The sequence below is a fragment of the Chelonoidis abingdonii genome, chromosome 13 (assembly GCF_003597395.2).
Source record: "Chelonoidis abingdonii isolate Lonesome George chromosome 13, CheloAbing_2.0, whole genome shotgun sequence".
In the NCBI taxonomy this organism is placed as follows: Eukaryota; Metazoa; Chordata; order Testudines; family Testudinidae; genus Chelonoidis; species Chelonoidis abingdonii.
In genome coordinates, this window is record NC_133781.1 from 3,112,163 (window position 1) to 3,127,173 (window position 15,011).

General features: G+C 53.8%; 1 protein-coding gene across 1 annotated transcript in view; it reads left to right on the plus strand.

Annotated features, from left to right (window-relative positions):
• The first annotated feature begins 1,521 nt into the window (after positions 1-1,521).
• The window catches only part of LOC116824972 (gamma-aminobutyric acid type B receptor subunit 1-like), a 48,933-nt gene continuing 35,443 nt past the window's right edge, over positions 1,522-15,011 (plus strand). Inside the window, exons 1-4 of the mRNA XM_075072073.1 lie at positions 1,522-1,617; positions 4,430-4,505; positions 4,916-5,119; positions 5,612-5,822. Coding sequence (XP_074928174.1) covers positions 4,430-4,505; positions 4,916-5,119; positions 5,612-5,822 — 491 coding nt within the window. The 5' untranslated portion in view covers positions 1,522-1,617. The remainder of the gene's footprint in view (positions 1,618-4,429; positions 4,506-4,915; positions 5,120-5,611; positions 5,823-15,011) is intronic.

Here is a 15,011-nt window from a genome sequence, read left to right on the forward strand (position 1 = left end):
GCCCAGGATGGCCGGCCGAGTCATGTGCCACCTTGCTGAACCCAGTGTGGTTTCAGATGCCTGCTGCTTCCCACCCCAATCCCCAGCTCCCCTGCCTGGCTCCCCTGCCTGGCTCCGCCCTGACTCCCCCTCCGCCCTGGCTTCCCTTGCTTCCCCCTTGGTTCCCTCGCTGGGCTCCCCCCTGGCTCCCCTGCCTGGCTTCCCCCCGGCTTCCCCTGGTTCCCCCTCGGCTACCCCTCTGGGCTCCCCCTGTGGCTCCCTGGCCTGGCTCCCCCCCAGCTCCCCTGCCTGGCTCCCCCCAGCTCCTTCGCCTAGCTTCTGCCCCCAGCTCTCCTGCCTCACTGCCACCAGTTTCCCTGCCTGGCTTCCCCCTGGCTCCCCTGCCTGGCTCCTCCTGGCTGCCCTGCCTGACTCTCCCTGGCTTCCCAGAGCTCCCTGCTCTGAAGTGCTGGGGCCCCCATGTCCGCAGACCAGTGGGTTACCTGCTCAGCTGGGGCCCGCGCCCTGAGCAGCAAAGGGCACACGCCTCTGCTGCCTGGGCTAAACAGCCTTAGATCTGCCCGTGACTCCACAGGCCTGGGGCGCATGTTGGGCTGGGTTTGGCTGCATAGGTGAAGGCCCCATTGCCATGTTAATTGGTAACAATGAACTAGCAACCTCTCTGGGTGTGCACTGCAATACAGGGGGTGGGGCAGGACTCCTGGGTACTGGAAGAGCAGGGGAGATTTAGTGGTTAGAGGGAGGAGTGGGGCGCCAGGAGGCCTGGGTTCTGCTATGGATTTTCGAAGTCACTGTTCCTAACTTTCCCCTGCTGTGAAATGGGGGTGAGCGCCCCTTGCAGGCGGTTCAGAGGGGCTCTGATTAGAGCTGGCTGAACATTTCCCCCTTTGCTGTGAGAATCCACAGCAGCCACTGGGTGTAACCTGCCCCCACACTGGGCTCCCGTAACCAGAGATCGGCTCCAGCCCCAAAGCAGTAATCTCACCACCTTTCCCTGGACGTGGTGCTGCATGTTCCCCTCTGAGGAACCTGCCCGTCACCCGTGGACTCCTGCCCAGCTCTTGACCTTGGCTATGTCCTGTGGCAGCGGGTTCCACAGCCTCAGGCGGGAAAAGCTTGGGAACCCCCCCCTCACAGTCATTGAGCCCCTCCGGTTATGACGTGGCAAGACATTGGGCTGATGCAGCTAGCTCTGGGCAGTGACCCTCAGAGCCTTCACCACAGCTGCCCCCCATCCAGGAGCCAGTACGGCTGTACCCCAGGCTCACGCGGGGGCTGGTTTGAGCTCAGGCTAGTGTCTGGGCCATGTGTAAGGGTAGTGCAGGCAGTGGAGGGGTCCAGATACCCCAGGACAATCCTCCCCCGAGGGATATTGTACCCGCATTGCTCACTTTGCACCCAACCCCAAAGCAGGCCATGTGGTGAGATATGCAGGGGTCAGGGAAGCCATTTCTGGGGGGCCGGCGGAGCAGGTGGGGAGGAGACTAGGTTGTTTCTAAGAGGGGTGTTTATGTTTCCAGCTTTCAGGGCTGGTTGGTGGGTGCCACGGTGTTGAGCGACTGCCCTGTGCAAGGAGGAAGAACAGGTCGGCACGACCCACCACACGACTGCTGCAAGGTAGGGGGGACTGCACAGGTCCACCCCAGGGAGGGCTGGCTCAGGGCTGCCCCTGCTGCTCCCTGCTGGGCGGGATGAGTCCTGGGGTGTGCATGTCTGTCTGTCTGTCCCTGCTGCTCCCTACTGGACGAGATGAGTGCTGCAGCTGCTGCTGCGTGTGTATGTGTGTGTGTGCAGAAAGTGACGCTGCTGCCTGCCCTCTGCTAGCATCCGTTGTTTGTGTAAATTCATGCTCCCCCTGCTGGACGAGATGAGTCATCTACTCTGTGTGTGTGTGTGTGCGCTTGCGCGCGCTGCCCCCTGCTCAAGGCAATGAGATTTACTTAGCATGTGTTTGTCCCTCCCGTAGAATGAGTCCTGCTGTGTGTGTGTGTGTGTGTGTGTGTCCCCTTCCCGGCTGCCTCAGTGAGAGGGAATAGCCCTGCGCTTTCTGTGTTTCTGTAAGTCACCCTCAGCGGCCCCTCTGGGCACTGCTGTCTCTGTTCATGCTGAGACAGGACATATCACACATTATCACTGCCACAGGCATTTGGGGTACTCTAGCAAGTGCCCCCCCAACCACTAGACCGCACTCCCCTCCAAAGAGCCAGAGCTAGAACCCAGAAGTCCTGGCTCTAAGGGCTGGTCTACACTACGGGGTAAAATCGATTTTAGATACGCAATTTCAGCTACGTGAATAACGCAGGTGAAGTCGAATATCTAAAATCGATTTACTCACCCGTCCTCACCGCGCGGGATCGATGTCCGCGGCTCGCCATGTCGATTCCGGAACTCCGTTGGGGTTGGTGGAGTTCCGGAATCGATATAAGCGCGCTCAGGGATCGATATATCCCGTCTAGATTAGACGCGATATATCGATCCCCAAGCAATCGATTTTAACGCGCCGATACGGCGCGTAGTCTAGACGTGGCCTAAGACATCCCGTGTCTCACCCACTAGATCCAATTTACAAACCAACAGGAGGAGCACCAATTGGATATAGTAGGCTCAGGAGCAGAGACAGCTCTTCCCTTGTAATGGGCACACAGGGGGTGGGGGTCAGCAGTGGGGGCAGCTATTCCTATGCAATGATGTCACAGACTTACAGGTTGTGCCCGCTCTTGGCCCTGTGCGGTCCCTGGGGGGAACCCCCTTCAGTGTGACAGCCCTTCTTGGGGGTCCACTCTCAGGGGTTAAGCCCCTCCGCATCCTGGAACCACACCTCTCTGAGCCTTAGCATGCCTGTTTCTCGCCATGGGCCCCCTCAGGGAGTCCACTCACTCTGGACTCCTGGAGCCTCCACTCCCAGAGGAAATAATGCAACCCTGTTCTCTAGACCAAGTGATTTCAGCCAGCGTAAAACAGGAGGGTTTACTGAGCATCTGAACACAGCATAGGAAACTCTCAAGGCCCTCAGGCCTGGCATCCCTCAGCACAGCACATCCAAGTCTTCCCTCCATCCAGGTGGGCTCTGCCTGCTCTGTCTCTCCAGTCCCGAGCCCCCTTTACTTTCCAGCTGGGCATCTGATATCACTTCCCCCAAGCCCCACCTCTATCCATTGTCTTCTGTCCAGGTAAACAGAGTTGCCTGGGCTTCCTCTCCTCTCTGCCATCCTCCAGCTGGAACCCGCTGGTCAGGTCACAAATGGCCACATGGGGGCACTAGGGACTAGGAATGTGTAGATATTCACATGCTGTTCCCGGTCTTATTTTCTAACTCTGACATTATGTCCAGAATCTTTAGTCTTTCCCTCTGTGGTGCTTACTGCTTCATTCAGACCTTCTTAAAGCCCTGGGAGTGAGGTCTAGGGCTTGGGGCAGGGGGGCTGGGAGCCAGGACTACTAGTCCTATCTAGCTGTGGTCTTTTAGAAAGGCTCCAGAGGTGATCCTGGCAATTACAGGCCGGTAAGCCTAACCTCAGTACCAGGCAAATTGACTGAAACCATAGTAAAGAACAGAATTGCCAGACACATAGATGAATGTGACTTGTTGGGGAGGGGTCAACATGGTTTTGGTAAAGGGAAATCATTCCTCACCAATTTACTAGAATTTTTTGAGGGAGTCAAGAAGCATGTGGACAAGGGTGATCCAGTGGGTGCAGTGTATATGACAGGGATCTGTAAAATCATGATGGGTGTGAAGAAAGTAAATAAGGAAGTGTTATTTACCCCATCACATCACACAAAAGCTAGTGTCACCTCATGGAATAAATAGGCAGCAGGTTTAAAATAAACAAAAGGGAGTATTTCTTCATACAATGCACAGTCAACCTGTGGAACTCTTTGCCAGAGGATGTTCTGAAGGCCAAAACTATAACAAGGTTAAAAAAAGAACTAGATAAGTTCATGGAGGATAGGTCCATCAATGGCTATTAGCCAGGATGGGCAGGGATGGTGTCCCTAGCCTCTGTTTGCCAGAAGTTGGGAATGGGTGATGGGATGGATCACTTGGTAATCACCTGTTCTGTTCATTCCCTCTGGGGCACCTGGCATTGGCCACTGTTGGAAGACAGGATACTGGGCTAGATGGACCATTAGTCTGATCCAGTCTGGCCGTTCTCATGTTCTAACCTGAGGCTCTGGAAGGAGTGTGATCTAGTGGGTTAGAGCAGGGGGGCTGGGAGCCAGGACTCCTGGGTTCTCTGCTGGCTCTGGGAGGGCAGTGAGGTCTAGTGGGTTAGAGCAGGAGTAAGGTCTTTGGGAGCCAGGACTCCTGGGTTCTTGCCTTGTGATAACCCTGTGGCAGTTGGCCCTCTGTGTAATCATGTGGGGGACAGGTTGTATCCCCATCCCCTATCCCCATTCTCATTGCCTCTCCCCTCCACCTCTGCAGATGCTGCTCCTGCTGCTGAGCGTGGTGCTAATTCCAGATCCTGGCTCTGGGGCGCTGGGACTCAACAGCACGACAGGTACATGGGACCCACTCCCCCTCCAGCCTCGCATGCTGGGCCAGACCCACCAGGCTTCTCTGCTCATCCCACCCCCAAAAGCCTCATAATCCACGCCAGGACCCCCTCGTGCCAGCGGTGCTCCCAAGGAGCCCCCCCCCGACTCCCACATATACCCCTGCATGTACCCCCGTGCGCAAGCTGACATGCTCAGCTCTCCACTCCTCTCCTCTGTGCATAAATGTGCATGCACTCACACACACTTGGGGATGCACACAGACACAAGCATGGGGAACCCAACAAAAGTACATACGCGCGAGGACACCTCCCCCTGCGCACACAATTGCTCTTCCCCCACCCACCCCACTCCTGTCCCCCCAGCTCAGCCGGAGGCCCCCTCACCTGACGGTGCCCCGCTCTGCACCCCCCAGGCTGTGAGATCATCCACCCGCCGCGGGACGGGGGGATCCGGTACCGGGGCCTCACCCCGGACCAGGTGCAGACAGTGCGCTTCCTGCCCTTCGACTATGAGATCGAGTATGTGTGCCGGCCCGACCGCGAGATCGTGGGGCCCAAGGTGCGCAAGTGTCTGCCCAACGGGACCTGGACTGAGATGGGCCATGCCAGCCGCTGCTGTGAGTCACCTCCGGCCCCCACGCCCACCCTGGGGACGGGACACAGGGCCTTTCCGCCCTCGGGGGCACCAGCTCTGGGAATCTGACCCCAGGGCAGGGGGATTGGCTGGGTCAGAGAGGGTGGGGCATGGGGCCTTTCCCCTCCAGGGGGCACTGTGTCCAACCCAGGCCCATGGTGGAGACTGACTGGCTGGCTTGCAGGGGGGCAGGGAATGGAGCATGGGGCCTTTCCCCTCTAGGGGGTGCTGTCTCCCATCTGGCCCCAGGGCAGGGACTGCCTAGCTCAGGGGGGGCAGGGAATGGGGCATGGGGCCTTTCCTCTCTAGGGGTCGCTGGCTCCCATCCGGCCTCAGGGCGGGGACTGCTTGGCACAGGGGGTGGGGAATGAGGCCTGGGGTCTTTCCTCTTTAGGGGGCGCTGGCTCCAACCCAGGCTGAGGGTGGGGTGTCTCGGGGGTGGGGCTCTGGCTCTGACTGTCCCCCTCCCCAGCAGTGCGGACTTGTCCCAAGATACACCTGAGCTTGGAGAACGGGCAGGCGGTGCCGCGCAGCATGGAGCGGGTTCCTGTGGAGGGCACCTGGGTGGAATATCACTGCAATCCTGGCTTCCGCCTCGTGGGTAGCGCCCGCAGCAACTGCACCAAGGTGGGGCGCTGGAGCTTCCCCAAACCTATCTGCGAATGTGAGTCAGGGCACGGGGGGAGGTGAGCAGAGGGGGCCCCTTAGGGGCATGTCTGGGGTGAGTGGGGCAGGATCCGTGGTTGGGGAGGGGGCAAGGTCCGTCTGTGTGGGTCTCTGGGGTGAGGGATGTGTGGGGCAGGGTCCAATGGGTGGGCCAGAGTCTGTGTGTGGGGGTCTCTGGGGTGAGGAGTATGTAGGGCAGGGTCCATTTGGTAACCCAGAGTCCAGGTGTGGGGGTTTGTGGGGAGAGGAGTGTTTGGGGCAGGGTCCATATGTGGGAGTCTCTGGGGAGAGGGATGTATGGGGAAGGGTCCGTGGGGTGGGGCAGGGTCTGTGTGTGTGGGTCTGTGGGGAGAGGGGTGTTTGGGGCAGGCAGGCCCTCTCAGAGGTCCAGAGAGGCCCAGACCACTTCCAGCTTTTGAGGCCCTAAGCCATAATAAAAATATAAAATGACGACATAGGAAAACAAAATAAGGCACCAAAAAAAGAGTGAGACATAAATTTGAATATTTTTTTATGTAACAAATGCTTTTCTAGCCTTTTTCCTGTGCAAATGCACTAATTGTTGACGAAAAAATCTAGCTTTAGTGCAATGTCACAGCTGATATTAAGCATAGTGAGCCCATTCAAATGCTCTTGTCCCATAGTTGAATAGTGATAGTTCTTTACCTGCTTCAACACGTTGACGCTGCATTCACCTGAAGCCACTGATGCAGGCAAAATGACAAAAATACACGATGCAATTGTGATAGTAGGAAACACCCCAGACCATCTAAGGAGGGGAGGGATAGCTCCATGGTTTGAGCATTGGCCTGTTAAACCCAGGGTTATGACTTTAATCCTTAAGGGAGCCATTGAGGGATCCAGGGCAAAAATCTGTCTGAGGATTAGTCCTACTTTGAGCAGGGGGTTGAATCAGAGAACCTCCTGAGGTCCCTTCCGACCCTGATATTCTATAATTTCTTGAAGCAATTCCTTTGGCTTGCAAACCAATTTAAAGTTCATGGAATATATTTGTTTGAGGAAGATGACCTCATCACTAAGATCTTTTGAGATATCTTCGTTGTACTGTTGCTGAAATTGTTCAGCTGCAGAAAGTAGGTCTTCATTACTCAGTCTGTTCAACTGCCAAAGAAACCCAAAAAGGGTACAAATTAGTCACAGTGACTCAAATCGACATATAAGACCTCACTGAAGAGTCAATGATGACAAGGAAGACATTGACCCTATAATGCTGCTCGGCATCAGATTCAGTTGGTAAATTGCAATTGGTGAACTCAGATGAAATGCCAATATTCTGTGCTACTAATCTGGATTCAGTCAGGATCGCATCCCATTGTTCACAAATCCGTTGAATGTCATTGATAAGACTTTCAATGTTATCCCTTTCAACATCAAGTGTAACATTATGTGCTTCAATTACCAGATGAGTTTGGTGGATCATTGTAAGTAGTTTCATCCACAAAGATGACATCAGAATGCATTCAAATTTGGACATGTGGTTCTGAATAGACTGAAGTTCAGTTCGAGCCTGTGCAGTGAGATTGAGAGACAGATTCAAGCTAATTTAAAGCTTTCTCGCTAAATTCAAATGCTGCACAACTGGTTGAACACCATCAATCCATGCAGACCATCTAGTTTTGGACATCCCATACAGTGAAACAGGAAGATATTGCTTCAGAATTTCCCACCTTTTTGGACTGCTACTGAAGAGACTGTATATTTGCTGAAACAGTTCCAAAGTAAGTAATTGCCTCCTTGCATGATTCAACACAGTCAACACCTACAAGGCTTAGCGTGTGGTTTCCACAGCTGGAGAAAATTCAGTTTGAATTATGTACAAGTAGTTCTGCTTGAGCATCTTTGTATTTCCCAGCCATATTAGATCCATTGTCATAGGCTTCACCAATGCAGACTTGAAAATCTAACTTAAAGTCTCTAGAATTGCTAGTATTCGAGCAGCAATTTCTTTTTCAGTTTTTCTCATGAAATTATCAAACAAAATAAACCTTTCTTCAACAGAAAATTTTGAGCTGTCTACAATCTTAACATATTGAATAACCATAGTAGTCTGTTCTTTGTGAGAACAATCTGGAGTGGCATCAACAATGATTGAAAATACTAGGCATTTTGAATCTCATCAAAAATTGTTGTTTGTACGAATGACCCACATAGCTCAATAAACTTGTTTTTTATGCGTGTGAAGAGATAATGGACTTGCATGCGCTTTTGACTCTTGGAATTCTCAAACATGTTTAATATGCTCTGATAAAAATGGGTCATATTTGCTGAGGAGCTCAACTATGCCTAGAAAGTTTCCATTTGCACGATCACCAATACGTTGACTGGAACCAAAGAAAGCCAATCCCCACTCAGAAAGAAAAAGGATGAGATTCAGGATGTGCTCAAGAAGTTTCTTCCAGTTATTAGTTTCTGTAGAGAGTTCAGTCAGGAGTAAATTCTCAACTGAACTTTCAGCGGATGCTGCCCTACTGGCTGATTTCCATGCAACATCGTTTTCTTTGTGTGACGTTGAACTCTCATATAATGGTATTCGGTCTTTCAACTTCCTCCAACCTCTCTTGATGCTCCATTCTGATTGATCAGAGAGAACTGATGTATTTATAGCTTTTTTTGTTCAAAATGAACCAGGGTGTACAGTACAGAGATTGTTTTTCCATACTCCAGTCTCTTGTGCAGGTCTCACCATTTGGAAGAGTTTTTGAATGTCAGCAGATGAGTAGGGAAAGTGGGATTATCAGCATCTTGTGGAATGTTACTTGGAATTTCAGAAGTAATTTGAAGAAAAGACTTCATTTGGGCAGCATTGCTCTTGTCAATAATTCCAATGTCAGTCAGTCAAACCTGTAGTACTCATGAATTGCTCTTGCTGCATAAGATTTACATCTTCCTGTTGCTGTTGAGTTTCTTGATCGTACACAGGATCTTCTGCTGCATCTGTTACTGTTGGCACATCTCCTCCTTAACTACTGTCCTCATATTCAGGTATTGGCATTGAAATATCACCTGTTGCAATTGCAGAGTTTTCATTATCTGTAGCATTGTTTGTTGAGTAAGGTGTGCTTTCCAGTGGTTTGAGAAATGAAGTTATTGGCTTTGAGCTCTTAGCTGCTGCTTCACTCAGTTGTTTTCGCTGTCTCTTGCTTGCGCCACTTCCAAATTTCTGCTTCATAGTGATCTATCTGGTCAATATGTAGCATATCCACACTTGAAATATTCTGCTCTAAGTAAGTAGCTTATCTACGCTTGAAATCTTCCACTGTAAACATGTACACAAATGCTTAAAAGACTTAAAACCAAGGAATATTAATGAAGAACACAAAATGAAACAGTCAGACAGGTTATTATGCTTATCACTGAATCAAAACTCAAGCACGCAAAGTATAATATAACAGGCTGAGCTGAAGACAAAGGGATGACATATAAATAGTAAACACAGACACAGGTACAGAGAGGGGTAATGTCCAAAAATTTCAAACATGCGTCCTCATGAAACGCACTGTACAAGTTTGTCCTCAAAAATGTTCACCTTGAATCTGGGCCTACAGACTACAAAAGCCTATGATGATGGCCAAGCTACTGAGCCTAGGGCTCAACCAACCAGTCACCTTTTAGCTACCATATGAAAATAATAATGAGGAATTCCCACACATAAATAATTCCTTAGTCAACTATATGTAAAACTATAAAGACACTAAAATGTAACAATTCTCTGCCTTTTTAACACACACTTGATCCAGCACCAGCCACTAGTAGTGGTTTGTTTATGTAATCAGCTGATCTGAGAGGACACGTTCATCACAGTCTAATCTTGTGCCATCAGGACTGATATATTTTTATTAATATTTATTGAACATTTTAACTCTTTAATATGACAAGTCTATATCAGTTAACAAAAAAATTATGTCTTTTACCAAATCACATCTCTTATTTGCTTAAATTTGCAGCTCTAAGCTGAGAGTGTGTGTCACATTTTGGTCCGATAGGGATGTGCATAAAAATAAGTTGTGAAACTCATCAAATGCCAAAAAATTAACAGGTGTTTACACTTGAGGCCCAGGCCAAATAGCCCTCCTGGACCCCCCTCCGATTGGCTCTGGAGGCAGGGTCTTTGGGGTGAGTCAGAGGCCATGTATGTGGGTCTGTGGGGACAGAGGTGCATGGGGCAGGGTCAATGGAGTGGGCCAGGGTCTGTGTGTGTGTGTCTCTGGGATGAAGGGTCTGTGGGGCAGGGTCCTCGGGGTGGGGGAGGGTCTCTGGGAAGAGCTGTGGGGGGGGCAGGGTTCCTGGGGTGGGCCAGGGTCCATGTGTGTGGGGTCTCTGGGATGAAGGGTGTGTCGGGCAGGGTCCATGGGGTGGGCCAGAATCTGTGTGTGTAGGTCTCTGGGGACAGCTGTGTGTGGGGCAGGTCCATGTGTGGGGGTCTGTGGGGAGAGGGGTACAGGACCATTCAGAGGATTCAGGGGGCCTGGGGAAAAGCAATGTCAGGGGCCCCTTCCATAACAAAAAGTTGCAATACTATAGAATGCTATATTCTCATGGGGGCATGTAGAGGGGCTTTGCCGAGGGTGGTCCCTCAGTGGGGCTGTGGGGTATCCCACCACCTCACTCTAAGTCGCTGTCAGTCCAGGCTCTGCGACAGTCTGGGATGGCAAGCACATGGTTGGGGCTCAGACCTTTAAGCAGAGGCTGAGTCAATAGTGCAATAGTAGCCCCGGCCCTAGGTCAGGGTGGGGCAGCAACTAAACAGTCGAGGACTCAGGCCTTTAAGCAGGGGCTGAGTCAGTAGTTCAAAAGCAGCCCAGGCCCTAGGTCAGGGTGGGGCAGCAACAAAACAGTCAAGGACTCAGGCCTTTAAGCAGGGGTTGAGTCAATAGTTCTATAGCCAAATTGTCCTAGCCTCTCCAGGCCAAGAAAAGGAGAAGGGGGGAGCCTGTCACCCAGGAGTGGGTGGCAGGGGGGACACAGGCCCTCCCTCTCCACTGTGTCCCAGCCCAGGGCCCTAGCAGTGGCAAAGACTCACTGCTGTCAGTGGGGATCCTGGCCACAATACATTGACATAGGTTCAGGCAGTGCTGCAGCCAGACTAGGGTCGGCTGCCTCTGGGCTACTTCCACACTCCCCCTTGTAGGTTACCCGGGTCGTGCTAGCGTCCTCGGTTGTCTCGAACACCATCGGTTCCTCAGTAACCTGAGGAACCGATGGTGTTTGAGACAGCCGAGGACGCTAGGCTCCTCCTCGGGATAGCTGAGAGGGGGCAGGCCCATCCAGTCCTCCTCGGGGTACCAAGCGAGGAGTAGGCTCGGCTGGCCCGGTTTGACCTCAGGCCAGCCGCAGCCTGCTGCTGTCTCCCACGAGGGAGCTTGGTCACAGACGTCTGGTCTCTGCAGCGGCTGGTTCTCCACTGAGCTCTGCAGGTGAGCTTTTGTACTTCCAGGTCTGCACCGTAACCTCTGAGGGGCGGGCGCAGGACCCAGTAGCTCTGCCCATGCTGGTGTTAGGGGAGGTTCGTCCCTCAGTGGGGCTATGGGGTATCCCACCACCTCGCTACAGGGCCCCTGTGGGGCCCAGGGCCTGGGGCAAATTGCCCCACTTGCCTCCCCCCCGGGTGGACCTGTAGGGTTATATGAGGCAGGGTCTGTGTGTGTGGGTCTCTGGGAAGTGGGATGTGAGGGCCAGGGTCTGTGTGTGTGGGTCTGTGGGGACAGGGATGTGTAGGGCAGGGTCCATGGGGTGGGCCAGTCTGTGGGGGGGTCTTTGGAATAAGGGTGTGTGGGGCAGGCCTGGTCCTTGGGGTGGGCCAAGGTCTGTGTGTATGGAATTCTGGGGTGTGGGGTGTGTGGGGCAGGGTCTATGGGGTGGGCCAGGGTCCTGGTGTGGGGGTCTCTGGGGATAGCTCTGTGTGAGGCAGGATACATGGGGTGGGCCAGGGTCCGTGCGTGTGGGTCTCTGGTATGAGGGATGTGTGGGGCTGAGTCCGTGGAGTGTGCCAGAATCCGTGTGTGGGGGTCTCTGGGTTGAGGGGTGTGTGGGGCAGGATCTGTGGGGCGGGCCAGGGTCAGTATGTGTCAGTCTCTGCGGAGAGCTGTGTGTGGGGCAAGGGTCCATGTAGTGGAGGTTGTGGGAAGAGGAGTATGTGAGGCAGGGCTGTGGTGTGGGTCTCTGAGTGGGTTTGTGAGGGGCAGGGTCGTGGGGTGGGCCCCGGGTCTTGTGTTGTAAGTCTCTGAGTGGGGTGGTGTGGGGCAAGGGTCCAGGGGAGGAGGGTTTGTAGGGCAGGGTCCATCGTGGTGGAGTTCTTTGGGGAGAGGGGTGTGTGGTGCAGGCTCTGTGTGGGGGTCTCTGGGGTGAAAGGGGTAGTAGGGCAGGTCCACATTGGGGTGAGCCAGATCCATGTGTAAGTGAGGTCCTCTGTGTGGAAAGGATGTATGGGGCAGGTCGAGGGGTGGGCTAGAGTACATGGGCGGTGTCTCTGGGGCAGGGCTATGGGAGGGCTCGGTCCTCTGGGCTACTCTGGGGTTGGGTGGGTTGCACTGGGGCAATCATCCCCCCATCCCATAGTCTCAGCGCCTAATATCCTTCCCCCCACAGTGCGACGACCGATCTCAAGATAGATATAGAGATATACTCTCCTCCCCTTTGAACCGGGGTGGGTGCTGAGCTCTGCCGCTTCTCACCATGCCTTTGGCCCATGAGCAGCTCCCCGCCTGCTTGCCATGCAGCCACCCCTGGGATTTGAGCCTGGGCATGGGTCACTCCGGCCATTTACCCTCTGAGTCTACCGCCAGCCAGCCATACAGACCAGAGGAGACTGGCCCTTCACCTCCAGCGCCCAGAGAGATCGGTGACCCCCATCAGTGTGCCAGAGCCAACTGGCTCTTCCCCCTGTGCTCCCTCCCTTACACGCAGCGCAGCTGGGTTTACGGATAGACCCTGGGCCATCCTGTAGCCATACCATGGCTGCTGGGTTGGAGAGGATGAGCCCACTTTCCCTCCCCCACCTTGTCCTAACAGCCCAGCCAGCTGACCAACCAGTGGTGATGCTGAGCTTTGCCTGAACGCTGCAGCCAGCGCCTCTTGTCCAGAGTCTGGCAGCCAGACTCGAGGGCATCAGGCCACTGGGCTGGGGCTCGGGGGAGGACGCCTTGTTCCATTTTTCCAGTTGTGCTAACAGGCCCACATGAGAGAAAGTGACTTCCTCTGCCGTGTACTTTCAGTTTCCCCATCTGTAAATGGCTGTACAGGACAAGGAGAATTGACTCCAAGTTGCATCATGGAGCACACAGACCTTCATCTCTCAGGCCCCATCTACACGACGCGGAAACATCGATTTTTAGATACGCAATTTCAGCTACGAGATAGCGTTAGCTGGAATCGAATATCAAAATCGAGTTACTCACCCGTCGTTCACCGCCGCCGATCGATGTTTGGTCGCGGCTCGCACATGTGAATCCGGAACTCCGTTGGTTTTGTGGAGTTCCGAATCGATGTAAGCGGCCTCTGGGTTCGATATTCGTCTAGACGAGACGCATTATCGAACCCGAGCTTTCGATTTTAACACGCCGAAATGGTGCGTCGTATAGACGTGGGCTCAGTTACTACGAGTCTGGGAAGTGCCTGGCACGACAGGGTCCCAACCTCAGGATATTCATTTGCCTTTTATCCTGGTCACTCTGAATGTCCCTTGGGGTTGGGGAGGTTCTCCTGCAGAACCTGCATGTCCTGACTTGTATCAACCCTCTGGGGATGGGCAGTGAAGTCCAGGAATTGGGAGATAGAAACCATGGTGCCAATCTTTGCCAAGGGGCCTGGCTACTGCTAGCTTCAGCCCCATCTGTGTATGGCAGATGTCCAAATATGGCGAGGCTGGCGCGGGGCCTGGCACCCACCCCTCCCCCCCATTGCTGCCTGGGTGAGGGCAGGTGGAGCTGGGCAAAGGCTGAATTCCTATCTATCTATTCCCATATACTCCATCTACATCCCTCCATCCCATCCCGTTATCCTTTCATCTATCCATCCACCCATCCCTCACTCTGTTTCTTGCTGTCTATCCATCTGTCAATTTATCTGTCCACTGGTTGGTCCATCCCCGTATCTCTAGCCACCTGCTCATCCCTGCATCCATCCGACCTTCCAGTCATCTCTTGACCCATCCATTTCCCTAGCTGTCCATCCCTCTACCTGTTCACCCATTCGTTCTCCTGTCTCCATCCATCCATATTTCTTTATCCATCCCTCACATCCATCTAGTTGTCTCTCTCCATCCATTTTTCTAGCATCCATCCATCCAACCTCTCATCCATCTCGCTCTTTCCCCCCATCTATTTCTCTAGCTAGCTATTCCTCCCTCTGTCTAGCCACCCACCTGTCCTCAGGTCCAGCTGAGGCTGCAGGAAGGGGAGTGGGTGAAGCCTGGGTGGAGAGCGCCTCCTGCTGCTCCAAGAGGCCATGGCCCCTATGCCCCTGGGAGACGGGTAGAGCGCAGCACTCTGCCATGTGCATGCCCCCTGCCCCTCACCTGCTCCCCAGGCGAGCTTCCCTCACCCATACCCGGGGAGCTCCTGCCATGTGTCTTTGGGGGACACCACACCCCAAGTTCTGTCTCCCGCCAAGCATCCCCAGCTGACGTCCATCCGAGTGCAGCTGTGGGTTGTTACTTGGGCTAAGAGTGGGAAGGGGAAGGGTGCTGCTCTTAGAGCATGTTGATCTGGGGGGGTGTCCCCTCACTGTCCCTTCCCGCCTCCCATGCGGGGATCCCACAGGGTCTGTGGCCCCACTGCATGTGAATGCAGGCAAATGCCAGCATGGTGGGAGGGAACCTCTGCCTTGCCCCTCCACACAGCCCCCTTCCTCACTCCTCCCCCACTAATCCCCTCCCTGCCTCTCCCCCACAACTCCCCCAACTGCTTCCTCCACTCCTCCCCCCACAACACTGCCTCCAGCACCAACCCCTCTGCCCCATTCCTACTCCCGTTGTTTTTCACCACACCCCCATCCTACCATCCTCCACTCTCTCCCCTCCCTTACTCCTCCCCTCCATCTTTCTTCTCTTCCCTTCCATCCCACCCCTGCATCTTTCCCCCTCCCAGCGCCTCCCCCTCTCCATCCCTCTCCTCCCCACTCTCATCCTTCCTCCTCCTCTCCCCTCCCATCCCTGCATCCCTCCATCCTTCCCTCCTTTCCCCTACTCCCCC